Source organism: Lipotes vexillifer, unplaced genomic scaffold (genome assembly GCF_000442215.2).
Source record: "Lipotes vexillifer unplaced genomic scaffold, Lipotes_vexillifer_v1.1 scaffold1263, whole genome shotgun sequence".
NCBI lineage: Eukaryota > Metazoa > Chordata > Mammalia > Artiodactyla > Lipotidae > Lipotes > Lipotes vexillifer.
The window spans coordinates 120,773-146,120 of NW_006785259.1; the positions used below are offsets into that span (position 1 = coordinate 120,773).

General features: G+C 47.8%; 1 protein-coding gene across 4 annotated transcripts in view; it reads left to right on the plus strand.

The window, feature by feature from the left end:
* The window catches only part of KDM5C (lysine demethylase 5C), a 33,937-nt gene extending 9,922 nt beyond the window's left edge, over positions 1 to 24,015 (plus strand). The window contains exons 5-25 of one of the 4 annotated variants that reach the window (XM_007457348.1): positions 284 to 407; positions 517 to 698; positions 1,735 to 1,893; positions 3,657 to 3,776; positions 3,903 to 4,061; positions 4,696 to 4,877; positions 4,975 to 5,137; positions 12,105 to 12,224; positions 12,334 to 12,528; positions 17,060 to 17,241; positions 17,331 to 17,455; positions 17,584 to 17,731; positions 18,352 to 18,457; positions 19,177 to 19,535; positions 20,147 to 20,285; positions 20,773 to 20,952; positions 21,108 to 21,245; positions 21,432 to 22,031; positions 22,311 to 22,380; positions 22,519 to 22,718; positions 22,827 to 24,013. In XM_007457348.1, coding sequence (XP_007457410.1) covers positions 284 to 407; positions 517 to 698; positions 1,735 to 1,893; positions 3,657 to 3,776; positions 3,903 to 4,061; positions 4,696 to 4,877; positions 4,975 to 5,137; positions 12,105 to 12,224; positions 12,334 to 12,528; positions 17,060 to 17,241; positions 17,331 to 17,455; positions 17,584 to 17,731; positions 18,352 to 18,457; positions 19,177 to 19,535; positions 20,147 to 20,285; positions 20,773 to 20,952; positions 21,108 to 21,245; positions 21,432 to 22,031; positions 22,311 to 22,380; positions 22,519 to 22,718; positions 22,827 to 23,186 — 4,011 coding nt within the window. In that variant the 3' untranslated portion in view covers positions 23,187 to 24,013. Of the gene's footprint in view, positions 1 to 283; positions 408 to 516; positions 699 to 1,734; positions 1,894 to 3,656; positions 3,777 to 3,902; positions 4,062 to 4,695; positions 4,878 to 4,974; positions 5,138 to 12,104; positions 12,225 to 12,333; positions 12,529 to 17,059; positions 17,242 to 17,330; positions 17,456 to 17,583; positions 17,732 to 18,351; positions 18,458 to 19,176; positions 19,536 to 20,146; positions 20,286 to 20,772; positions 20,953 to 21,107; positions 21,246 to 21,431; positions 22,032 to 22,310; positions 22,390 to 22,518; positions 22,719 to 22,826 lie in introns of all 4 variants that reach the window. The other 3 variants (XM_007457345.1, XM_007457346.1, XM_007457347.1) reach the window with 3 other exon arrangements.
* The last annotated feature ends 1,333 nt before the right edge of the window (positions 24,016 to 25,348 follow it).

Here is a 25,348-nt window from a genome sequence, read left to right on the forward strand (position 1 = left end):
CCAGCCCGGTGCAAAAGCCCGTGCCCCCCGCATCGGCAGGCCGACTCTCAACCACTGCGCCACCAGGGAAGCCCTGAGATCCCATCTTAATTCCATTCCGAGAGAGGAATGAGGAGGGAGTTCACTTACCCTCAGTCTCCAAAAAGCAATCTGAATTCTTGCCTGGGCCCACCTATGCCTTTACCCTGGCATGAACTCGTGTGATAGAGTCCAAGCTGTTGTTCTTTTAGGATGGGGCAGTCTGCCCAAGATAGTCTTGATTCATTTCCTTCTTTCCTCCCAGCCGGAACCCACAGAGGAAGACATTGAAAAGAATCCTGAGCTGAAGAAGCTTCAGATCTATGGGGCAGGCCCCAAGATGATGGGCCTGGGCCTCATGGCCAAGGATAAGACTCTGCGAAAAAAAGGTGAGGCCTGACAGGCTGGGGCAGTGTGAAGAATGGCCTCACCAGGGGAGAGGAGCCTGGGCTGTGACTGTTCGGACTTGTACTTTAGAGCCATTCTTCTCTCTCCCAGATAAGGAAGGGCCCGAGTGCCCCCCCACCATAGTGGTGAAGGAGGAGTCAGGCGGGGACATGAAGGTGGAGTCACCCTCACCCAAGACCTTCCTGGAGAGCAAGGAGGAGCTGAGTCACAGCCCAGAGCCCTGCACCAAGATGACCATGAGGCTGCGGAGGAACCACAGCAATGCCCAGTTTGTAAGGACCTAGCCCTGACTTCCTAATGCTCTGCTTCTCATCCCTTCAACGAGCATTTCCCCAGCATGGCACTGGACCAGGTGGCATTAAGCAGAAAAGTGGGCCTGGTGGGCCCTGCCCTCAGGTAGCTCACTTAATTGGGGAAACAAGGCCAACTCACATGGAACAAAGAACAAGAAAGGGTGATCAAGTGCTGTCAACATGAAGTGCTGGAAGGGTGCAGAGGAGGAGACTCCCTCTCCATTGCTTCAGGATAAAGGCTAAGCTCCTCATTACAATGCATGATCCAGTCCCTGCAGACCTCTAGCCTCATTCCCCAGCACTGCCCACCTTACTCCTTCTGCTATAGCCACACTGAACTACTTGTAGGTATGTTTGTTTTTTTCCCGAGATGTGCCATGCTTTTTTTCCTCATCCTTTGTACATGCTGTTTCTTCTGCCTGGAAGAGTTCTCCCCTGTGCTCTGCCCCATTGCCAAATTCCAGTTTGCCTTCAGGTCTCAGTTTCAAGTGTCACCGTTTCAGTGAAGTTCTTCTCAAGGCTGTTCCTCCTTATCTCCAGCTGATTCGAGTGCTTCCTCCTTTAGGTTTCCATAGTACCCTTTTATGGGCTGCTATTGTCAGTTTCCACACTGCCCTTTAATTTTTATGAACTTGTGCCTCTGGAGTACTGTATGCCTTTAGAAGGCAGATGCCATGTCTTATTTATCGCTGTACTGAAGAGTCCAGCATAATGTTGAACACATAAGTGTTCAGTAAGTATTGAATGAATAAAAGTGGGGGATTCAGGACTGAATGATAAAGACTCTGCTGTCACAGCTCTACAGTTAGTTTATTTGGGGAGGTGGTGCGTGCATGCAGTTAAATTCCAGGCCTAGCATGACTAACCTATACAGGGCCATGAATGATCCAGCCAGCAGGCAAGGTGGGTTTCTAATGGAGATCTTTGTGGACTAGGGTGCTGTCTGGAGGAGTCTGATGTTTGAAAGGCTGGACAGGGCTTAGGTTGATGAACTGTTGCCTCCCTCCCCTGGCAGATTGAGTCATATGTATGCCGAATGTGTTCCCGAGGGGATGAGGACGACAAGCTCCTGCTGTGTGATGGCTGTGATGACAACTACCACATCTTCTGCTTGCTGCCTCCTTTGCCTGAGATTCCCAAGGGTGTGTGGCGGTGCCCAAAGTGTGTCATGGCGGTAAGGACTTCCCAGCCCCAGTCTATGTCTGCCTCATAGGCTATCCTTGCCTTCCTTCATCCAGTCTTACTGAAAGCAGCCTTCTAGCTCAGCCACAGTCTTATGTTTTGGGTCCCTGGGGTGGGGCTAGGTTGGGCAGAACTTTGGGAAAAGGAAAAGGAGGACACTCAGCCTGTGTTCTCTGGGAGCTCTCAGACCGCCCCGGGAGGTGAGAGTCATGATTAGACAGATCATATGTGATGACATATAATCAAATGTTAAATTGTGTGTTAGAAATTCAGATGTAGAAGTTCAGAGGACAGGAAAGTGACTAAGGGTAGTAATCAGTGAAGGTGTCAGCAATGAGATTTGGAGGACAGGAATATGAAAAAAAATGTTCTTTTGATTTCCAAGTTTTTTATTCTTTGTTTCTTTTAGAAAGCTTGGAAAATAGACAAATTACCTATCATCTCACCACCTAGAGACAACCATTGTTAATAGTCTGGTATATTTTCTTCTCATCTTTTCGTTGTTGCGTATATATAACTATCTTTAACAAGTTTGGGATCTTACTGTATATTTTCATTTGTTACTTTATAATCATTTTTCTATATCATTAAATTTATTCATGGGTATGATTTTTTTTTCCTTGTAGGGGGTCCATCATGTGGGTATAATATTTATTTAGGTATTTTTCTTCTGTTGTGATAATTAGATTGGTTTGCATTGTTGTAGATTTTAACTACAAGAGGTGGGCAGGCTTTCTAGACTGGGGGATGGAGGAGTGCAGGAGTAAGGATACATGGGGTTAATGTACCTAGTGCAAGAGAGGCAGTGAGGAGACCAGCTGAAGCAGCAGTGAGGCCTGGGAAGTCTTCCAGTTCCATTTCATGAGCCTCCTACCTTGATCCAAATTCTGGGTGCTTGTCTACATCTCTCCCTTGGTTTCTGGAGAGTGGACGCTGGCAGTTTCTTGCCCTGTCAACTGTGGTCATAGAGACCAGGTGTGCACGTGCACACACACTAGACACACACAAATGAGGAAAGAGACCAGGGCAGTGCATAATGGCCTTGGTAGTGGTGGGGATTCCTTTAGGGAGGAGTTTGGATACCAAAAGTATCATAGACAACAGACTGTCAGGTCTACTTGGCTCTCTTCTCTAAGTAATTGTGGGCCAGTGGACCAGATTGACTTTTAGTTTTCAGACATGAGCAGAAGCTGTGTCTGACTGGGGTACATACATCTCTCATCTAAAACCATGAACATAGATACAAAGTGAGTTAGACACACGTCCTGTCTTCTGAGACAGTGTAAAGAACAGGAATAGTGTGGGGTTTGACACTAGGAGTTGGTGCCTTCGTTTCCCGTCCTCCAAGCTACTAGAATATTCAGTGTCATTTTCCCAGGTCTGTAGTTCCAGTCTGGGCATAAAACTTCTCTAAGCATCCTGTATAAAGTCACATTTTATCTTGAGAGAAAAAATAGTGGCAGAAGAGCATGGGGTAGCATATTTAAGTCAGAGCCCATGGTTTAGATAGTAAAGTCCTAAAGGAAGAGAAGAGCAAGAGCATGGTGGAAGTGCATGTGGGGAATGAAGAGACTAACTGTGCTCAAGTGCTAGGAGGAAAAGGTAGAGCTATGACGTGAGACCTGCCTCAGGGGCCTTCAGTACAGACCTAGGGCTGTTCTCCTCCTGACTCCTACCCCATATTCCAGCTCCGTTTTTGAGGATTCTCCACCTCTTTGCCTCTGCCTTGGTGACGTGTTCTCCTTTGGGTTTCAGGAGTGTAAGCGCCCCCCCGAAGCCTTTGGCTTTGAGCAGGCTACCCGGGAATACACTCTGCAGAGCTTTGGCGAGATGGCTGACTCCTTTAAAGCCGATTACTTCAACATGCCCGTACACGTAGGTGATGGAGGGCTGGGGTAGTGTCAGGGCTAGGGTCATAGGTGGCTGATGGTCAATAGCTCTCCTGGGTCAGTGGGGCAAGGACATGATGGGCCATGGTCATCTGCTACCCCTGTTCCTTAGATGGTGCCCACAGAACTCGTGGAGAAGGAATTCTGGCGGCTGGTGAATAGCATTGAGGAAGATGTGACTGTTGAGTATGGGGCTGACATCCATTCCAAAGAATTTGGTAGCGGTTTCCCCGTCAGTGACAGTAAGCGGCACCTAACCCCTGAGGAGGAGGTGAGTAGGTAATCCATGGTTATGTCAGCTGTGTGACTTAAGCAAGTCGTTTAGTATCTGAAAGACTCAGTATCTCTATAGGATGGGGACTATTATGCCTACCTTGTATGGTTGCTGTGAGATGTAGATGGGATGATATGTGTAAAGAACACAGCCTAATATCTGGCATGGCATCTCCAGTCATGATATTGGCTGTTTTTTTTGTCTGTAGAATGGGGATAGTATCCATTTTACAAATTTTATAAGAATTAAATGAGAAGGTACATGAAGTACCTGGCAGGGTGCCTGGCTTATTCATAAGAAGTGTTCAGGGATTGGGATTGTAAGTTCAGGAAATAATGAGGCCCTAGGCCTGTATCAAGGGAAGGGTGCATTTTGGTCCAGAGCAGGGGCTTTTAACTTGCAGATATTTTGGTGGGTGGGCACATCTATAAACCTCCCTAAAATTGAATAAAGTGAAGTGAATTGAAATTTTGTGTGTATGCATTTGACGGAGGCAGGGGGAAGAACACCTGTATTATTTCTTAGATGTTTCAGGAAGGTCTATGACCTCGAAATTAAGGTTCCCTGGGCTAAAGATCTCCACTCCTTAGCAAAACTCTCATCCCTTTTCCACAAATACCTGACCTGACAGGAGTATGCTACTAGTGGTTGGAACCTGAATGTGATGCCAGTGCTGGAGCAGTCCGTACTGTGCCACATCAATGCAGATATCTCCGGCATGAAGGTGCCCTGGCTCTACGTGGGCATGGTCTTCTCAGCCTTTTGCTGGCATATTGAGGATCACTGGAGTTACTCCATTAACTACCTCCACTGGTGAGTGGGGTCCTAGAGAGCCAGGGAAGCAGTCAGGGTGGGCTCCTTCAGTACCATAGGTGTGTCCACTCTACATGTCTCCTTTCTGCTTGGCCAGGGGTGAGCCGAAGACCTGGTATGGGGTACCCTCACTTGCAGCAGAACATTTGGAAGAGGTGATGAAGAAGCTGACACCTGAGCTCTTTGATAGCCAGCCTGACCTTCTGCACCAACTTGTCACCCTCATGAATCCCAACACCCTCATGTCCCATGGTGTGCCGGTGAGTGTCCAGGAAATAGGGGCAAGGTGTAGGAATGAGTTAGTGGTGTCCTTTGTGGTGGTGCTGGTGGTGGTGGTGGTGCTGGTGGTGGTGGTGGTGGTGGTGGTGGTGGTGGTCATTGTCTGGAATCTACCCCTGCCCCTTTCTCATTCCTGTTCTATCTTAATCAGGCTATAGGTTTGACAGAAATAATAGTGGTTAGAGATACAATGTGATGGTGAGCCCTCTGGGCCTGATGTTTGAGGGCCACACCTTAGGGATGGCTTCCACCAGTGGAAAAGGGAAATAGAGGAAGGACTGGGCAAGACAAGTCTTACTCTTAAGGGCACACATCATTTCCATTCACCTCTGGTTAGTCACAGCTTAGTCACATGGCCACATCTAGCTGTGAGGAAAACTGGACAATCTGATTTTTATTAAGGATGGTCATGTACCAGCTACAAATTGGAGGTCATGCTATTAAGAAAGAGGGTGAGAATGAATATAGGGGGACAACTAGCAGTCTCTGCTATCCTTTCCATATTGTGACCCTTCTTGGAGCAGTGGGTAGGTCTGTTTACTTATTTAACAGGTCAGAGTTCTATGGTGGTAATTAGTTTGCAGTATATAAGTGTACCAAATCCACATGTTGTACACCAACATGTTATATGTCAACTGTATCTCAATAAAGCTGGGACGGGGTGGGGGGAAGTAACCTAAAAAAAAAAAAAGTGCCAGTATCTTTCAGCATTTAAAAAAAAAAAGCTGAACCCAGAGTCCTGACTTGTCCTATTCTCCTTCTCTGTGGACTTCTCTCCCACCCTGGGTATACATCCTGGCTTACCTATAAGGGGCTTTATATTCCTGGGAATTTCTAACGTTGATTAGTATCGGCCAGTTTTCTGGTGTGGATCTTAAAATAACCTGATCAACAGTCCTGTAGAAACAGGAATGAGTACATCTTCCACCTCTGCTTTCAGTCTTATTCATTCTGTGCTGCTACTCCTCCCCACTCCCTTCAACCCCGTCCCCCCAAAACCATCCTTGGCTACCTGGCTGCTTAGTCTAGTGCGTGGGACAGTAAGCAGTCAGTACATACTGAATTAATATCTCCTTGAAATCCCTGGTCATCTGTACAGTAGGTCAGTGGTTCTCGCCTGAATTTCTTCTTGCCTTCAGCTTGTTTTGCTATACTATATAACCTATGAGTAATACCTTTTATTATACATTTTAGTGATACTTAATCAAGGTTTGAGATATCTAGGGAATTAGAGGAAACGCATTCCTTTTCCCTCTCTGCATCACCTCATTTAAGAATTACTGGAAAAAAAAAGAATTACTGGGCTCAAGATGTAGAAATGACCAAGGGCCCTTCAAGTTATGCTCTTCACAAGTAGACATTGGGTCTGACCTTTCCTCAGACTCCTTTCTTCCTGACCCACAGCATCAGTTCTTTCCCACAATGTCAAGGAGAATTGTAAGAGTAGAAGAGGATTCTCCTTAAGGATTCAGACAGCTAAGATTCATATATACATACATACATATATACACACACATATATATATTCATTCAACTCTAATCTCTTTTTATTTATTTATTTATTTATTTATTTTTGCGGTACGCGGGCCTCTCACTGTTGTGGCCTCTCCCGTTGAGGAGCACAGGCTCCGGACGCGCAGGCTCAGCGGCCATGGCTCACGGGCCCAGCCGCTCCGCGGCATGTGGGATCTTCCCGGACCGGGGCACGAACCCGTGTCCCCTGCATCGGCAGGCGGACTCTCAACCACTGCGCCACCAGGGAAGCCCTAATCGCTGCTTAAAAAAACTTTCATCACAGACTTTTTTGCTTCCACCTTCACAGCATTTCTCCTGCTCATAGATCCCCAGCTTCTCTGACCAGCTGCTGTTTCACCACCCCACCCTCTGTCTGCCAGGCCCTTCCTATAGGTAGTTCCCAGCATCTCCAGGCTCTTTGGACTTGGCAGTATCCCCTCAATCCAGGACATCTGTTTTTCATATTCACATGTTGGCAGGCTGCAGTTTAGCCAGCTGGAGGTCCCTCAGAGCTATCTTTGGCCGCGCCCCCCCCCAACCTCACCCATCTTCCCCTTTGGTGAGAGAGGGCCATTTCTTTTTATAGATAGAGATATATAGTATAAGTATTTTTATTATAAAAGAAACATCCCCCCTTTCCAAAAAATGGCAGTAGAGAGGTCATCTCTATATCCTCCACATTTTGTTACATTTCCATCTTTTTTATGTAAGTTTTGACATGACAGTAATCAGTGTATGGATTTTATAATCTCTTTTGTTAAGTTTGATCATCTAGAATGGCATTGTCCAGTTTGGTAGCCACTAGCCACATGTGGCTATTGAGCACTTGAAACATGGCTAGTCCCAACTGAAATGTACTGAAAGTATAAAACATGTTGGATTTCAAGACATCGTATGAAAAAGAGAATGTGAAATATCTCAGTAATACTTTTGTATACCAATTACACATTAAAATGATAATATTGTGGATATATTAAATAAAATACATTGAAGTTAATTTCACCTGTTTCTTTTTACTTTTTTAATGTGGCTACTAGAGAATTTAAAAAGTACATATGTGGCTGGCATTATATTACTATTGGACAGTGCTGGGCTAGAATAATTTTTTACTTCCTCACCATGAACTGTTTATAACCATCTTTTTTGAAAAACGGCTTTATTGCAGTATAATTTACATACCATAAAAATCACGCATTTTAAATGCACCATTCAGTGAATTTACAGAGTTGTGCCACCATCACCACAATCCAGTTTTAGAACATTTCCATCACCCCAAAAGGATCCCTTGTGCCCTTTTGCAGTCACTCTCCATTCCAACCCCTAGTCCCAGGCAACCACTGATCTGCTAACTCTAAAAATTTGCTTTTTCTAGACAGTTCATATAAATGGAATAATATGTGGTCTTTTTTGTCTGGCTTTTCACTTAGCATAATATTTTTGAGGTTCATCTATGTTATAGCTTGCTTCAGAACTTGATTCCTTTTTGTGATGGAATAATATTGTATGGATATACTACATTTTGTTTGTCCATTCACCAGTTGATGGACTTTTGGGTCATTTTTTAATAGCTGTAGAATGTGAGGAGAGCTTTCTTAAAAAAAATGCATAGGAAACAGTAAAGTGACATTGCCAAAATGAGGGTGCATTAGGTTCTATTTCTGGCTCTGCTACTTGAGGCTTCTGTGGGACTCAGTTTTCACATCTATAAAATTAAGGCTGGGACTAGATCATTCAGCAAATACTGCTAGAACTCCCTCTGTGTGCAAGGCCTCTGGTCAGCACCCTGAAAGCAAATAAACTAATCCCTGCCTTTAGTCATGTGCAGTTGAGTAGAGGACAAAGGTGGGTAAACAACTGGAATAAAATATTAGAGGTGCTACAAAAGGACAACAGACTGGGTCATTAGGAAGTGGGGGTGGGGGGGAGGTCAGGAAAGCATTTGTAGAAGTGGTGACACTTGAAGGAAGAGTAAGAGTTTGCCTGTCGGGGCCATGGCTTTATCATGTAGATATGGGGATTCAAGTGAGGGGTTCTCAACAGGGACATTACATAATCAGGTTTGCATTTTGGTTGGGGAAGACAATTCTAGTGGTTGGTAATGGGGGCCAGTGCAGTAGTAGAAGCAGTAAATACTGCTGTTGCCTCTAAGTAGGGAAAGATTTGAGAAGAAAATGTACTGGAGGTGGGAACTGATACATGGCCTGAATAAATGTGGAGATTCAGTATTGTTAGGATGCTGATTCTCTCCTCATTAGTCTAGAACCCTAGCAGATGAATTGTTGGGTTGAAGGCTATAAACATTTTAGGTTTTTGGTTATGTGTCAGCGATTTTGCTTTCCAGAGAGAAGTTATTGGTCCCCATAACAGCACTGTACTTATTTCACTGTGTCTTCATCAGCATGAAATGTTCATTTTAAAAAACTTTGCAAGACTTCTTGGTAAAGACAGCTAATTAAACATACACATGGCTACTTCCATTCCTTACTGAAACTTCACAAAATGGCACAAAGTGATTTTTTTTTTAAGGTTAAAAAAAAAAAATCAGAGATGGGGAAAACAAGAAAAGAGACAATGATAAACAAAATTCTTGAAACTAGGAAACAAATAAGAAAACTGAATCTTAAGCCAGTTCTGGAACATCTGAGAACCAATCTGATTTATACCTCAGTACCCCCCAAGGGTTCAGTAGTTGGTTGCAGCAGACATTCCGGGAGTAAAGACAAATGGGGTAAAAATAAAGATTGGTTCATATTTATATAAGAAGCTATGGGAGGGACTTCCCTGGTGGCACAGTGGTTAAGAATCCACCTGCCAGTGCAGGGGACATGGGTTCAAGCCCTGGTCTGGGAAGATCCCACATGCTGTGGAGCAACTAAGCCCATGTGCCACAACTACTGAGCCCACGTGCCACAACTACTGAGCCCACGTGCCATAACTACTGAAGCCCACGCACCTAGAGCCTGTGCTCCGCAACAAGAGAAGCCACCGCAATAAGAAGCCCAAGCACCGCAACAAAGAGTAGCCCACGCGCAGCAACGAAGACCCAAAGCAGCCAAAAATAAATAAATAAATAAATTAATTAATTAATTAATTTTTTAAAAAAGGAGCAGCAGCTATGGGATCCCCACCCACACTGGGCAGCTGGAAATGTGGCCCTCCCTCACTCTAGCAAAAGACTGTGAGATTTACTTTCAAAGAGGTTGAAATAGATCTCTGGATTGAGGTCTTCTAGGTACAGTTGAGAGTAGAAGTACAGTGAAACTAGTAGGATTCACTGTATACCTACTGAATGCTGAGGTTCCCAGCCATCTTCCTCCACTTGGCTCTTAGAACAATAGCAGCCAGACCTTTTTCCTTCAGGCAAAAAAATAGGAGACTTTTCTCTGGGGAATCTGACTGGCCCAAAAGGAAAGACCTAGAGTTTCCCAAACTAAGTGGCTTCCCTCTACAGTGGCTCACAGTTGACAGACTTCACCTCTGTACTCAGAACTTTCATTCAGCCTTTTCATTTCTTACTCTTGAATATAACTAGATAGCCACAGATTAACAGACAACTGAGGAAATTCTAGAATAAACAAAGTAGAACCAAATGGTAAAAAAGCAGCTTGGACAAACAGAGGCTAGGCAGGGAGAAGTAAACTTCAAAAAGAAAAGGAAAAGAAACCTTATTAATATCTTCAGAGATGAGCATATATTGCAAACATAAAATAAGAACAGGATGCTATTTTAAAAGAAAATGCTGAGAACGAAAATTAAGATAGCAAAAGTGGAAGACGAAAAAAAAAAGCTTAGAAGATAAACAGTTAAGGAAATCTCCCAGAAAATAGAATAGAAAGATAAAGATGGAAAAAGGTAGAGAAAGTTAGAGAATTTGTTCTGGGGGTTCAATATTCAAATAATTCTCTCTGAAAAGAGAATAAATGAAAACTGAAAGGATCAAATTGTTAAGAAATTGTTCAAGAAAATTTCCCTGAACTGAATGACAGTTTCCAGAATCAGAGGGCCTACCCAGTACATGAATGCAAATAGATCCACACCAAGGTATATCTGGTGAATTTTCATATCAAACAATGGGACCAGAAGACTCCTACAAGCTTTCTGAGAGAGAAAACAGGTTTCATTCAAAACATTAGGAGTCAGAACAGCTTTAGACTTTTCAAAAGCAACACTGGAATCTAGAAGACTAGAGCCGTGCCTTCAAAATTATTTTTTCTTTTTTCTTTTTCCAAAAATGATTTTCAACTTAGAATTTTATGTGCAGTCAGATTATCAAGGTTGAGAGTAGAACAGAGGCTTTTTTTTTTTTTTCCTTGCGTTATGCGGGCCTCTCACCGCTGTGGCCTCTCCCATCTGCGGAGCACAGGCTCCGGACGCGCAGGCCCAGCGGCCATGGCCCACGGGCCTAGCCGCTCCGCGGCATGTGGGATCCTCCCGAAACGGGGCACGAACCCGCGTCTCCCGCATCGGCAGGCGGACTCTCAAGCACTGCGCCACCAGGGAAGCCCCAGAGGCATTTTTTTAAAAAGTTCTTCCCACCGTTTCTCAGGAAGCTGTTGGACGATGTGCTTAAGCACAGCAAAGGAACAAACCAAGAAAGAGGAAGACATGGGATCTAGGAAACAGGAGATCTGTCATGGGAGAGTGACAATCCAGGGAGGGCAGCTGGTCCCAATTGAAACAGATCGTAAGGCTCCATGAGAGACTGCTACAGAAAGGTGAAAAGTGATAGGAGAGAGGAGAGTTGGACACTTGTCCGAAAGGTTGGGATTAAATTACTAATACATGCACAGAAAACTAAGCAAATTGAGACATAGGAGGCTATTTTTAATGTCTAGAAGCATGTTATTTAGGGAAGCCCCGTGCCTGCTGATTTTATAACAAATCTTATAGAACCACTTGGCTCTTGAAACTGCTTACATGACTGGTAACAAAAATTAATGAAAAAACATGTCCACCTTAATGAAAAGTGATATTTTGAATTTTTAAAAAATTATTAGGGGGCCTCCCTGGTGGTGCAGTGGTTGAGAGTCTGCCTGCCGATGCAGGGGACACGGGTTCGTGCCCCGGTCCGGCAAGATCCCACATGCCGCGGAGCGGCTAGGCCCGTGAGCCATGGGCATTGAGCCTGTGCGTCCGGAGCCTGTGCTCCGCAACAGGAGAGGCCACAACAGTGAGAGGCCTGCATACCACAAAAAAAAAAAAAATTATTAGGGAAGTTGAGATATTTTGGTATATGTACATTTCCTGCTTTTGACTCAAATTTTCCTGTCATCACAAATCAAAACCTTGAGAGCGGAGACCAATGGTCCTTTCTTTCGGAGTTGGAGGGTCTGGGAATCTGTTGTCAGACTGTGTTCCCTGAGACTTTCCTTCCTTTCCTTAAGAACCCTGCATTTAGATCTCTGTCTCAATGACCTTGTCTTTTCTTCCTCAGGTTGTCCGCACAAACCAATGTGCAGGAGAATTTGTCATTACCTTCCCTCGTGCTTACCACAGTGGCTTTAACCAAGGCTACAACTTTGCTGAGGCTGTCAACTTTTGCACTGCTGACTGGGTGAGTCTGGAGTGTGATGGGATGGCAGGGAGAAGCAGGAGTGTTGTGGGGAGGCTGAGGCACCATCGCCTCCAGACTTGGCCATACTCAACCTTGAACCTGTCCACAGCTGCCAGCTGGGCGCCAGTGCATTGAGCACTACCGCCGGCTCCGAAGATACTGTGTCTTCTCCCATGAGGAACTCATCTGCAAGATGGCTGCCTGTCCAGAGAAGCTGGACCTGAACCTGGCAGCGGCTGTGCATAAGGAGATGTTCATCATGGTTCAGGAGGAGCGGCGTCTACGAAAGGCCCTGCTAGAGAAGGTGGGTGGTGGGGAGAGTGCCCTGGATTGGGTACCCTAGTCTGGCAGAGGTGGGGGGGAGGAAGAAGTAGAAGGTGTAGCCTCTTCTCTTAGGGAGTAGTGAAAAGAACTAGACACATCTGGATTAGAAACTACAATTCCATTCTCTACCATTTACTAATAACTGTTAGTAAGTTAATTTACTTCACTGAGCATCAGTATCCCCATCTGAAAAAAAATGGGGATGATAATAGTGCTTATCTTTGGGGATAGTTGAGTGGATTTAAGATGTTTGTTAAGTAAGTGACCCATAGCAGGTGCTGTTATTGCTAATGATGTCATTGCATCATTATTTAAATAACCCAAGACCAACTGACATATGAAACCCCCACTTGCTGGTAAGCTGGATAACCTTTTCAAGTTAGTTAACCTCTCATAGTCTCACTTTCCCACTCTGTAAAATGGGAATAAATACCTAACTTGCAGGGTGGTTGTAAAGCTTGGGTAAGGTGATTTATGTCAAAGCATCTATTGCTGCACTTGCAGTGTAGCAGATGCTATTATTGGTAATATTAGTACATGAAGAAAATGATGGAAATATGGAACATTTCTTAAGAAATGCCATTTATTATACTCATAGTTCAGTAGCTCAAACTAGGTTAATATTACTGAGTAGAAGGCGGTCTTCCTTTAATAGATTTCTCATAACATGTCAGTTTTGTTTGTAGATGAGTGGGACCGCTATTCATGTAGTTCATCTGCCTTCTTTTTTTTTTTTTTTAATGTGGTACGTGGGCCTCTCACTGTTGTGGCCTCTCCCGTTGCGAAGCACAGGCTCCAGACGTGCAGGCTCAGTGGCCATGGCTCACGGGCCTAGCCGCTCCGCGGCATGTGGGATCCTCCCGGACCGGGGCACAAACCCGTGTCCCCTGCATCGGCAGGCGGACTCTCAACCACTGCACCACCAGGGAAGCCCCAGCTGCCTTTTTAAAGCTCCAAACTTGTCCAGTTAGGGAGCTGACTTAGTGAGAGTCCTCCATAGGATTACAAAGGAATGCTGGTCCTGAGGAATCCCTTGCTGGATCCCTTTTCTTAAAATAAGAAAATTTAGGGTAATACTTTCTTATTTTAAAGCTCATTTATAACTTTCCTATGAGCATGGGTTGTAAGGAGAATTGCAGCTATGGTAAGTGTTGGAAGTCTGGGGCCTGTCAGTCTGTGGTATTAGTTGGTGAGCCCCTGGGCTTTTCTAGGCATAATTTGCTCTCTCTGTTCAGTGCTGTTATTGAATGATCACTCTGGGGCTGTGCTACACTACAGAAGGAGTCAAAGCAAGGTGGGAAAAGATGTTTCCATCCTAACACTCAGAATTCTCTACACTTGGCCCTTACCTAAGGAGAAGGGTTCTGGACCCCGTAAATTCTGTAAAAAATTGTGTGTGTGTGTATTTGAGTCCTTTTCTGGGGAGAGGGCTCATAGCTTGCATCCAGTTCTCAAAGGAGTCCATGATCCAAGAATACCTAGGGGTTTCATCCTTTGAGCAGCATTCTCTGGCTTCAGAATCAAAATAGGCTGCAGTCAGATTCTCACTTTGGGCAAGTTACTCTCTCTGAGACTTAGTTTCCTCCTTAGCAAAATGAGACAGGCCTGTGAAATAGGTATCCTTATCTGAAGATTAGAGCCAATATCGGTAAATATTTGTTGAGCACCTATTGTTTTTTCCCCTCCTGTAGTCATCATGTTGTACCTTGGATCTCCCAAACTTATTTATCTTCTAACTGGAAGTTTGTATCCTTTGAGCAGCGTCTCCATATTTTCCCTACCTCCCTAGCCCTTGGCCACCACCATGCTACTGTTTCTTTCTTTTTTTTTTTCTTTCTGGCTGCATTGAAAGCCAGCTTGCAGGATCTCAGTTCCCTGACCAGGGATTGAACCCAGGCCTCGGCAATGAAAGCCCGGAATCCTAACCACTAGGCAACCAGGGAACTCCCACTACTCTGTTTCTATGAGTTTGGCTTTTTTAGATTCCATATATAAGTGATATCCTATAATACTTGTCTTTTTTGTCTGATTTGTTTGACTTAGTATAATGTCCTCAGGGTCCATCCATGTTGTTACAAATGACAGGATTTATGTCTTATGGCTGAATAATATTCCATTTTATATGTGTATGTATGAATACACACACACACACACACACACACACACACATATTTATCCATTCATCCACTAATGGACTCCTAGGTTATTTCCATATTTTGGCTATTGTGAATAATGCTGCAGTCAACATGGGAGTGCAGATATCTCCTTGAGATCCTGGTTTCATTTCCTTTGGATATATACCCAGAAGAGGGATTTCTGGATCATATGGCAGTTCTATTTTTAATTTTGTGAGGAACCTTCATACTGTTTTCCAAAGTGACTGCACCAATTCGCATTCCCACCGCAGTGCACAAAGGTTCCTTTGTCTCCACATTCTCTCCAACACTTGTTATCTCTTGTCTTTTTGATAATAAGCCATTCTGACAGGTGTGAGGTGATAATTATGGTTTTGATTTGCATTCCCTGATGATTAGTGATGTTGCACATCTTTTCATGTACCTATTGGCCATTTGTATGTCTTCTTTGGAAAAACGTCTATTCAGGTCCTTTGCCCAATTTTTATTCGGATTGTTTGGTTTTTTGCTGTTGAGTTGTATGATTCCTTTATATATTTTGGATATTAACCCTTTAGCAGATAGACGGTTTGCAGATATTCTCTCCCATTCCATGGGTTGCCTTTTCATTTTGTTGATAGTTTCTTTTGCTGTGCAGATGCTTTTCAGTTTGATGTGGTCCCACTTATTTATTTTTGCTTTTGTTGCTTGTGCTTTTTAGGTATCATGTACAAGAAATCATTGCTAAGACCAATGTCCAGGAGCATTTTCCCTATATTTTCTTCTAGGAGTTTTATGGTTTCAGGTCTTATGTTTAAGTCTTTAATCCATTTCAAGTTAATTTTTGTGAGTGATATAAGATAAAGGTCCAGTTTCATTCTTCTGCATGTGATTATCCAGTTCTCCCAGGACCAGTTATCAAAGAGACTATCCTTTCCCCATTGAGTATTCTTGGCTTCTTTGTCAAATATTAGTTAACTATATATACGAGAGTTTATTTTTGGGGTTAATTCTGTTCCCTTGGTCTGTTTTTTTTTTGTTTTTTTTTGTTTTTTTTTCCCCCCCCGGTACACAGGCCTCTCACTGTTGTGGCCTCTCCCATTGCAGAGCACAGGCTCCGGATGCGCAGGCTCAGCGGCCATGGCTCACGGGCCCAGCCGCTCCGCGGCATGTGTGATCTTCCCAGACCGGGGCACGAACCCGTGTCCCCTGCATCAGCAGGCGGACTCTCAACCACTGCGCCAGCAGGGAAGCCCCCATTGGTCTGTTTTTATGCCATTACCATACTGTTTTGATTACTACAGCTTTGTAATATAGTTTGAAATCAGGAAACTTCATACCTCCAGCTTTGTTTTTCTTTCTCAAGATTACTTTGGCTATTCCGGGCCTTTTGTAGTTCCACTATTCTAAGTGCTAAGATACTTTTCTAAGTCCTTAGTCACTTTACCTTTGTTAATCCTCATAACAACCCAATGAGGATAGTACTGTTGTCTCCATTTTACAAAGTAGGGAAACTGAAACCCAGAGAGGTTTAAATAATTTACTCAATAGCAATGCAGCTAGGTTTGTAATGTGCAGTGGACTCATCTGATGAGCAGGATTTGACTCATCTTATGAGCAGGATTCGTAATGTGCAGAACGCATTTGTGGCAGAGCGGGATTTGTAATGTACAATGGACTTATGCAGAAGTTAGGTTGGTATAGAAGACAAAAACGTTAGAATCAAAATTTCCCTCTAAAATCCCTAAAATTGCCCATAATGTATAGCATTATATTGTCTTTCAATTACTCCAAGATAGCTGGCTTTTCCTCCATCTTTGGAAGGGATTGCTTTTTCTTCATCTAATCAACAGATAAAGTCATTGGCTTAGGTTTGGAGGCCATGTTTTTGGGGGGGGGTATTGTATCTTTAAACACTGAACACAAGCACGTAGAGTTTTTTTCTCTAAGTTATAGATGTGTGTGCAGTGTGCTGATAAAGCAGCCAGCACAGTGCCTGGAACACAGTGGGCACTGAGTGCCTGGAAGCTAGCATTATTCCCCAGTACATGGCACTTCTCTTGGCCACTTCCACATATTGCCATCTCTCTGGTGCCTTGGTCCACCACTTTCCTCACCTTCTCTCACCCCGAAGGTCCTTTCTGCTGATCTGAATCTTACCTGATTTTTCTCCCTCTCAGCCCACACTGATCTTACCCTGCTTCATGTGATTCCCCCAGCTTTGAGAGTTTGGACTTCACAAAGGCAGTGTGCCCTGTGGAGTTTTGTCTCCCCCACAGCTCTTAGCACAGATTTGAGTCTAATGTGGGTCTCAGTGAGTCTACTGTGGGGCTCAGTGGTGGCTGAGTTAGGGGTTTCTGCAGCCTTCTTCTTGTTCTATATAATGAACACCCCCAGGGCATCACGGAAGCTGAGCGAGAGGCTTTTGAGCTGCTCCCGGATGATGAGCGCCAGTGCATCAAGTGCAAGACCACGTGCTTTCTATCAGCCCTAGCCTGCTATGACTGCCCAGACGGCCTTGTCTGCCTTTCCCACATCAATGACCTCTGCAAGTGCTCCAGTAGCCGGCAGTACCTGCGGTGAGCAGGGGGCCTACCTGGAGGAAGTGGGCTGAGGAGGGGGATGCAGAACTGGGCCAGATGTGCTCTTCCCTGCCCTCTTCCTCCAGATATCGGTACACCTTGGATGAGCTCCCTGCCATGCTCCATAAGCTGAAGGTCCGGGCTGAGTCCTTTGACACCTGGGCCAACAAAGTGCGAGTGGCCCTGGAGGTGGAGGATGGGCGGAAGCGCAGTGAGTGATGGGGGGACGGAGGGACTCCACAGGCAAGTTCTATTCCCTTTTCTTCTGTATTCCCCCACCCCCTTCCTCTGCTTTTACTCAATACTGCCTACTCCTTGCTGCTCTCATTCTCTCTCCAGGCCTTGAAGAGCTAAGGGCACTAGAGTCTGAGGCCCGTGAGCGGAGATTTCCTAACAGTGAGCTGCTGCAGCGACTAAAGAACTGCCTGAGCGAGGCAGAGGCTTGCGTGTCCCGGGCTCTGGGGCTGGTCAGCAGCCAGGAAGCTGGGTATGGAAGCGTGAGGCGTTGGGCACAGGTAGCCTGCTGAGGAGCCAGCACCTAGGAGAAGGACTATGTCGGGGGCAGGGGTGGACTCTGAGTACCATTAGGCAGATGACATCAGCAGGAAGCTGACAAGCACTGCAGTTGGAGGCGTTGGGGAGGGCAAGGAGGCCAGGCAACTAGAATGGAGGGGAGCGCCCCAGTGCTAAGAAAGCTAGGAATGTTTCTTTTTATCAGTACCTGAAGGTACTGCTTTCAGACAGGCCGAGGGGTTTTGTGGGCAGGGAGGTGTTGTGGGAGGTTTAGGGACAAGAAAAGGACACAGAAGCATAAACTGATCATAGAGTTCACAGTAGAAGATGGATTAAAATTGTCCAGCTTCTGTTACTATCAATTTCTAAGCTTCCCCCACCAAATATATACTATATTCCTTTCTTCTAATTCTTTCCCCCCATCATATGAACTTGCATGTATCTTAAAACCCTCCCTCTAACCTGGGCATTTGTGGGGAACTGTGAAGTATGAGAGGTCAAGGTGGGCAGGGATGAGGAAAGGTGGGCCTTAGCACAGAGATGGAGGAAGGGGACTGGGTTTGGACTTGAAACCCTACATGTGAAACTCCATAGCCCCTACAGGGTGGCTGGTCTACAGATGACCCTGGCTGAGCTCCGGGCCTTTCTGGACCAGATGAACAACCTGCCTTGTGCCATGCACCAGATTGGGGATGTCAAGGTGAGGAAGGGTGGACTTGAAGTGCTGCTGAGGGATCAGGGGGCGGGGTTGGGGGACCTAAGCAGCAGGCCATTCTTGGCTTCTTTCAAAAGTTGCAAGTATTTGGGCAAGACAGGATGCACGTGTGAGAATAACAGGAGGTAAGAGGCAACAGGTTTTTAGCAAATTGCCTCTTCGAAATGGGATTTGAGGGGCAGGTGACAAGGGTACAGGTACAGGATGCATAGTCAAGGGAAGGTTTCCTGGTGGAGGTGGAAGAGGAGAAAGGAAGTAACAAGGATGTTTGTGGGCCTGGAAAGCTGAGTCAAGTTCAGGAAGGTAGAGGAGTGGGATGGAGAGGGCAGTGGACACCAGTATGAGTGTAGAGATTGTGAGAAGGCCAAGCATAGCAGAGCATTTTTAGGACAGAGGGTCTCCTGATGCTATACATCAAAATCCTCTGGGGACTTAAATAAAGCACAGGCTCCTGACCAACCCCTATTAAGAATCTCAAGGAGTGGACCCAGAGATCTGCATTTTAACAGATGCCACAGGGTATTCTATCGGGCAGTGAGTGTTGGGAACCACTGCTTAGGGCCTGGCAAAGGAAGAGAGCCCAGCCCGTGCTAGGCTCTCGCAATTACTGGAGGGTAAGAAGGTAGGTAGGGCAGGGGTCCGTGGTGGTGGGACTTCGGTGTGAGCCCTGCTGAGGAGTTTGTTCTTTATCTGTGTCCTGGTAGGGTATTCTGGAACAGGTGGAAGCCTACCAGGTTGAAGCCCGTGAGGCCCTGGCCTCATTGCCCTCCAGTCCGGGGCTCCTGCAGTCCCTGCTGGAGAGAGGGCGGCAGCTGGGGGTGGAGGTACCTGAGGCCCAGCAGCTCCAGCGGCAGGTGGAACAGGCGCGATGGCTGGATGAGATGAAACGCACACTGGCCCCCTCAGCCCGAAGGGGCACCCTGGCTGTCATGCGGGGACTGTTGGTCGCGGGTGCCAGTGTAGCCCCTAGCCCTGCTGTGGACAAGGCCCGAGCTGAACTGCAGGAGCTACTGACCATTGCTGAACGCTGGGAGGAGAAGGCCCATCTCTGCCTGGAGGCCAGGTGGGTCTAGCTTCTTCCCCTCCCTGCTCTACCGCAACCTTCAAAGTTTAGCAGACAAGCTGAAGATGATTCCCATGGGTGGCCTTGGGCACCAGACTCCTGTGTTGGTGTATTGACTATCCTCGCCTTTTTTGTTTCCTATCTTTTTTTTTTTTTAAACTCCATAGTACACGTAGAGGCAGAGATAGTCTTACGGAGAAGCAGAGATGGACAGATACAGAGCTATATAGAGGACTAGCTCCACAGGCTGACGTGTGCACACACTCACAAGCACAGGTACCAAAAGGCAGATGGACAGGGGTCAGTAGAAAGACACCATGCATGGGACAATCTGACAAAGTGCAGCACCAGGTTAATACTGCAGGTTGTGTATGTAGGCATTGCCAACAGGCTGACAGACTGGTGGACAAGCAGAGGCGTGGAGGTATGGCAGAAGCTGGGTGCGTGCAATCTGGAGCAAGCAGGGACTGACAGCCATGCATAGGCAAAATACAAGCAAATAGGCCCAAGCAGCAGCCCCAGGGGCTCATACCGCTGTATCTGGAAGTCAGGCTGGGCTTCTGGTCAGGCAGACCACCCCACACTGAGGCCTCTCTTTTCCCTACCTTTAGGCAGAAGCATCCACCAGCCACGCTTGAGGCCATAATTCATGAGGCAGAAAACATCCCTGTTCACCTGCCCAACATCCAGGCTCTCAAGGAGGCTCTTGCTAAGGCCCGGGCCTGGATTGCTGATGTGGACGAGATCCAAGTGAGGACCCTGTTGCACCCCCCGCCCCATTCACCCGACACCTTCAGTCCAGCTGGGAGAGATGGCATACATTGCCTTGTGCTGGGTTGAGTTGGGTTGGCTAGAGAGAGGAAGGGGTCACAGCACATCGTGAGGAGGCAAAACGTGCTTGGTGAGCATTGTGAAGAAGGGTTGCAAGGCTGGCCTGAGGGAAGATAGGATGCTGGTTAGGATGAGAATGGTGGGGGGCAGGGAGGATAGAAGAGGCAAACCACAACAAAATAACTAGTCTGGTGGTCCTGGGGACTGACTGGATATCCAGAGGCTGAGCCAATGGATGTAGGAGTTGTAAGAGAGAGCCAGGTGGGTGTGCCTTCCTTAGGATGATCCCTGTTTTTTCTGCCTCAAGACTGTGATTCCAGTCTGTCTTCCCAGCCCAGGGCCAGGCACAGAGTAGCATCATAGATGTTGGCAGGTTGAACTGAGCTTTCTCTTGCCCCTGTCCCAGAATGGTGATCACTACCCCTGCCTGGATGACTTGGAGGGCCTGGTGGCTGTTGGCCGGGACCTGCCTGTGGGGTTGGAGGAGCTGAGACAGCTAGAGCTGCAGGTACTGACGGCGCACTCCTGGAGGGAGAAGGCCTCCAAGACCTTTCTCAAGAAGAATTCTTGCTACACTCTGCTGGAGGTGAGGCCTAGGACCCTGACCCACAGCCTCTCCTGCCTCTGGCCCAGCTGTTGAGACAGCTGATATGAGTGGGGCTTGGGGGGTGCTGGGCAGGGGAGGGAGGGGGTGGGAGTGAGGGGAAACCTGGACATGCCTCCTTTGTCTGCTTGCCTCAGGTGCTCTGCCCGTGTGCAGATGCCGGCTCAGACAGCACCAAGCGCAGCCGGTGGATGGAGAAGGAGCTGGGGTTGTACAAATCTGACACAGAGTTGCTGGGGCTGTCTGCGCAGGACCTCAGGGACCCAGGCTCTGTGGTAAGGAGCTTGGGCCCAGATGAGGAGAAGAGCCTGGTGACAATAGTGTCTGAGCCAGGTGGCCACGAGCAGCAGACTGCTTGCTCCCTGGGCCTCAGTTCTCCTGGTTTGGGAGTGGGGTATTCATGGTGCCAGAGAAGGAGGGTTGGGGTGCTGACCTCTCCTCCCCTGTCCTGGGCACGGCAGATCGTGGCCTTCAAGGAGGGGGAACAGAAGGAGAAGGAGGGAATTCTGCAGCTGCGTCGCACCAACTCCGCCAAGCCCAGTCCACTGGCATCATCGACCACAGCTTCCTCTGCAACCTCCATCTGTGTGTGTGGGCAGGTGCCAGCTGGGGTGGGAGCTCTGCAGTGTGACCTGTGTCAGGACTGGTTCCATGGGCGATGTGTGTCGGTACCCCGCCTCCTCAGTTCCCCAAGGCCCAGTCCCACCTCATCCCCACTGCTGGCCTGGTGGGAGTGGGACACCAAATTCTTGTGTCCGCTGTGCATGCGCTCACGGCGCCCACGCCTGGAGACCATCCTGGCACTGCTGGTAGCGCTGCAGAGACTGCCTGTGCGGCTGCCTGAGGGTGAGGCCCTGCAGTGCCTCACAGAGAGGGCCATCAGCTGGCAAGGCCGTGCCAGGCAGGCTCTGGCCTCTGAGGATGTGACTGCTGTGTTGGGACGGCTGGCCGAGCTTCGCCAGCGGCTGCAGGCTGAACCCAGGCCCGAGGAGCCCCCTACCTACCCTTCAGCCCCTGCCTCTGACCCTCTCAGAGAAGGCAGTGGCAAGGATATGCCTAAGGTGAGCTGCACAGCCCAGCTCTTTCGCCCTCAAATTCCTGTCTCCTAGCCCTCACCCTTACTTAGGCTCCAGCCCTGTCCCTGCTCTATGACTTTTGGTCTCCTTTGGCCTGGCCTCCCTGCCCCGTTCTGCCTCCTCTCCAGATCCCTGCAATGCTCCATGCCGGCAGTCTGTGTCTGCCCTCCTCCCGGAGGTGGAGGGTCCCAAGCCTGAGGTTGTGGGGGAGCAATCGGGCCTGGTTCTTCAGTTACCACTACCTGTCCTTGCTCTCTTCGGCAGGTGCAGGGGTTGCTGGAGAATGGAGACAGCATGACCAGTCCTGAGAAGGTAGCCCCGGGGGAGAGCTCAGGTAAGAGAGGTAGGTTTAGGTGTGGGTAGGCTGTTTATTGGATTTCACCAGAGTGACCCACGTGGTCCTTGGCTCTGTCGTGGTGGGGGGTACGACTGGGAGCAGCCTCTAACCCAGCTTGTCCCCGCAACCCCTCAGACCTGGAGCTGCTGTCCTCGCTGTTGCCACAGTTGACTGACCCTGTGTTGGAGCTGCCTGAGGCAACCCGTGCCCCCCTGGAGGAGCTCATGTTGGAGGGGGATCTGCTTGAGGTGACCCTGGATGAGAACCACAGCATCTGGCAGCTGCTGCAGGCTGGGCAGCCTCCAAACCTGGAGCGGATCCGCACACTTCTGGAGGTGAGGAGAGGAGGGATCATGGGCAGGGATGGGAGGTCAGGCCAAGCAGGCAGGGAGCCCAGGCCTGACCACTGTCCCTCACTTCTCTTTGCCCATTGGTGATCACAGCTGGAGAAGGCAGAGCGCCATGGGAGCCGAGCACGGGGCCGGGCACTGGAGAGGCGGCGGCGGCGGAAGGTGGATCGGGGTGGGGAGGGCGATGACCCAGCCCGAGAGGAGCTAGAGCCAAAGAGGGTACGGAGCTCAGGGCCAGAGGCCGAGGAGGCCCAGGAGGAGGAGGAGCTGGAGGAGGAGACTGGGGGTGAGGGCCCACCCCTGCCCACCACTGACAGCCCCAGCACCCAGGAGAACCAGAATGGCTTGGAGCCGGCACTAGGGGCCAGTTCAGGCTCCTCGGCCCCTTTCTCCACTTTGACTCCCCGGCTGCACGTGCCCTGCCCGCAGCAGCCGCCTCAGCAACAATTGTGACAGTGGCTGAGCCTAGCACAGACCCCAACAGAGACCCCTTGGCCTCAAGGATCCTCTTTCTGACCATCAGGCCTGCTTCTTGGGAGGTGGGCGAGTAGGGGGGATGGCCACCCCCCCACCCCAGCCCATCCCCGAGTCCCTTGACTTTTATATTCTGACTCCAAGGTATTGTTCAGACCTCAGCTCCTGGGGGCCGGCCCCTGGAGTCCCCCTCCCTGGTAGCCTCTAACCAGCATTCCCAGACACCTGAGGCAGATAGACAGATGGGCAGGTGGGCAGGGGGGTGGCTGGGGCTGGGCCGGCACCATTCCAGAGACACGGCCAGTGCATATGCAAACTGGGGGAATCTCCTCTCCCTTCTCTCCCCAGTTGTGGCCCTCGCCAGGCCATGCTACACTAACCTCACCTCTCCCTCTCACTCTTTCTCCTCCTTCCCCCCTTCTCCTGCCTCCCTCCTCCCTTTGCCTCCTTCTCCTCCTTTCCCCTGACTGTTCCACCCAGGAGGAGGAAACTTCACATAGCTGTGCTCACAGTTTTTTATTTTAAATGAATTTGGTTGGGGAGCTGAGCAGGGCTCCCTGTGATCTGAAGAAAGCTTTTGGTGCTTGTCCTCACTACCACCTTGATCTTCCCTCCATGTCCTGCCCTGTCTCCTTTCCTCCTCCTGGGTTCATGTTGTAATAAAAGAAGATTGTTGGTGTGTAATTAATTTGTTCAAAAGAAAAAAAAAGCAAAACAAGAAACTTGGTTCCAACTGAAGCCTATTTTAATTTTATTTTATTATTTTCCTCTTGTTAGAAATAAAACCCTTAGCAACATTTTTTGGAAACATGTTTCTGAAGTGCATTTCTCTGTGGTGGGGGAGAACAGTGTCAGATACTATTTTAGGCTTTGTGGGCCAAGAGGAAAAACCAAGTGGATAACCAGTGTTCCTAAGACCATATACTGAGTACTTTCTCCTTTCTCCTTTCCTCCTTTTTTTTTTTTTTTTTCTTTTTTTTGCGGTACGCGGGGCTCTCACTGTTGTGGCCTCTCCCGTTGTGCCGTTGTGGAGCACAGGCTCCAGACGCGCAGGCTCAGCGGCCATGGCTCACGGGCCCAGCTGCTCCGCGGCATGTGGGATCTTCCTGGACCAAGGCACGAACCCGTGTCCCCTGCATCGGCAGGCGGACTCTCAACCACTGTGCCACCAGGGAAGCCCCTAGAGGAACAGAATTTTAAGGATGAATTTCTGAATTAGTTCTGGGGTTTCTGGAATTGGCTTTCTAATCTGATTAGATTTTAGAGACACTAATGACTATCCCAGTAGTAAAGAGAGCACGGATATTCCATGGCATGAACTGCTCATAGAGATACACAAAATATTACCAGTGGATACTCCTAACCAACCACTCATAAGAAGCAAGGATCTGGGTGACTGTGTATTATTTTTGAACATGTTTCTTAAATTAATGACTATAATGAGCTTGGCTGGTTGCTCCTAATGTTGCTCTACAAAGTGGGGAAAGTAAAAACCAGCTCAAGGATTTGAATTCCCAGCACAAGAGCCACATAAATGACCTGAAAGCTTCTAGGTGTGCTCTGGAGACCCTTATCTCCTGTAGTTGCAGGGCTGAGATTGCTGAAAATCAAACCCAGAATCTCATCCTGCAACTGGCTGAATTTCAACACAAGTTGAATTCCTGGCCTTACAGGGTGTCCCCTGTTAAAGTGAGAGAGCATGGATGGGGAATGAATAGGATCCTGAAAGTTGGAATGGTGAGCCCAGGTCTCTTTGAGGAACACTGCCAAAAGTTCACAGTTAATCTTTCTCTCAGCCTTCCCCAAAGGGACCTACAGCCTTTTACCAGGGTAACCATGCATTGAGTAAAAGGAAATAATCAGATTTTGGGGGGACTACTGGACACTGGCTCTGAACTGACACTGTTTCCAGGAGACCACTCTGGTCCGCCAGTCAGAGTAGGAGCTTATGGAGGTCAGGGGATCAATGGAGTTTTAGCTCAGCTCTGTCTCACAGTGGGCCTCGTGGGTTCCCAAACACATCTTATGATTCTTTCTCCAGTCACAGAATGCATACTTGGAGTAGATCTGCTCAGCAGCTGGCAGAATCCCTACATTGTTTCCCTGGCCGGTGGAGTGAGGGCTATTATGGTGGGAAATTG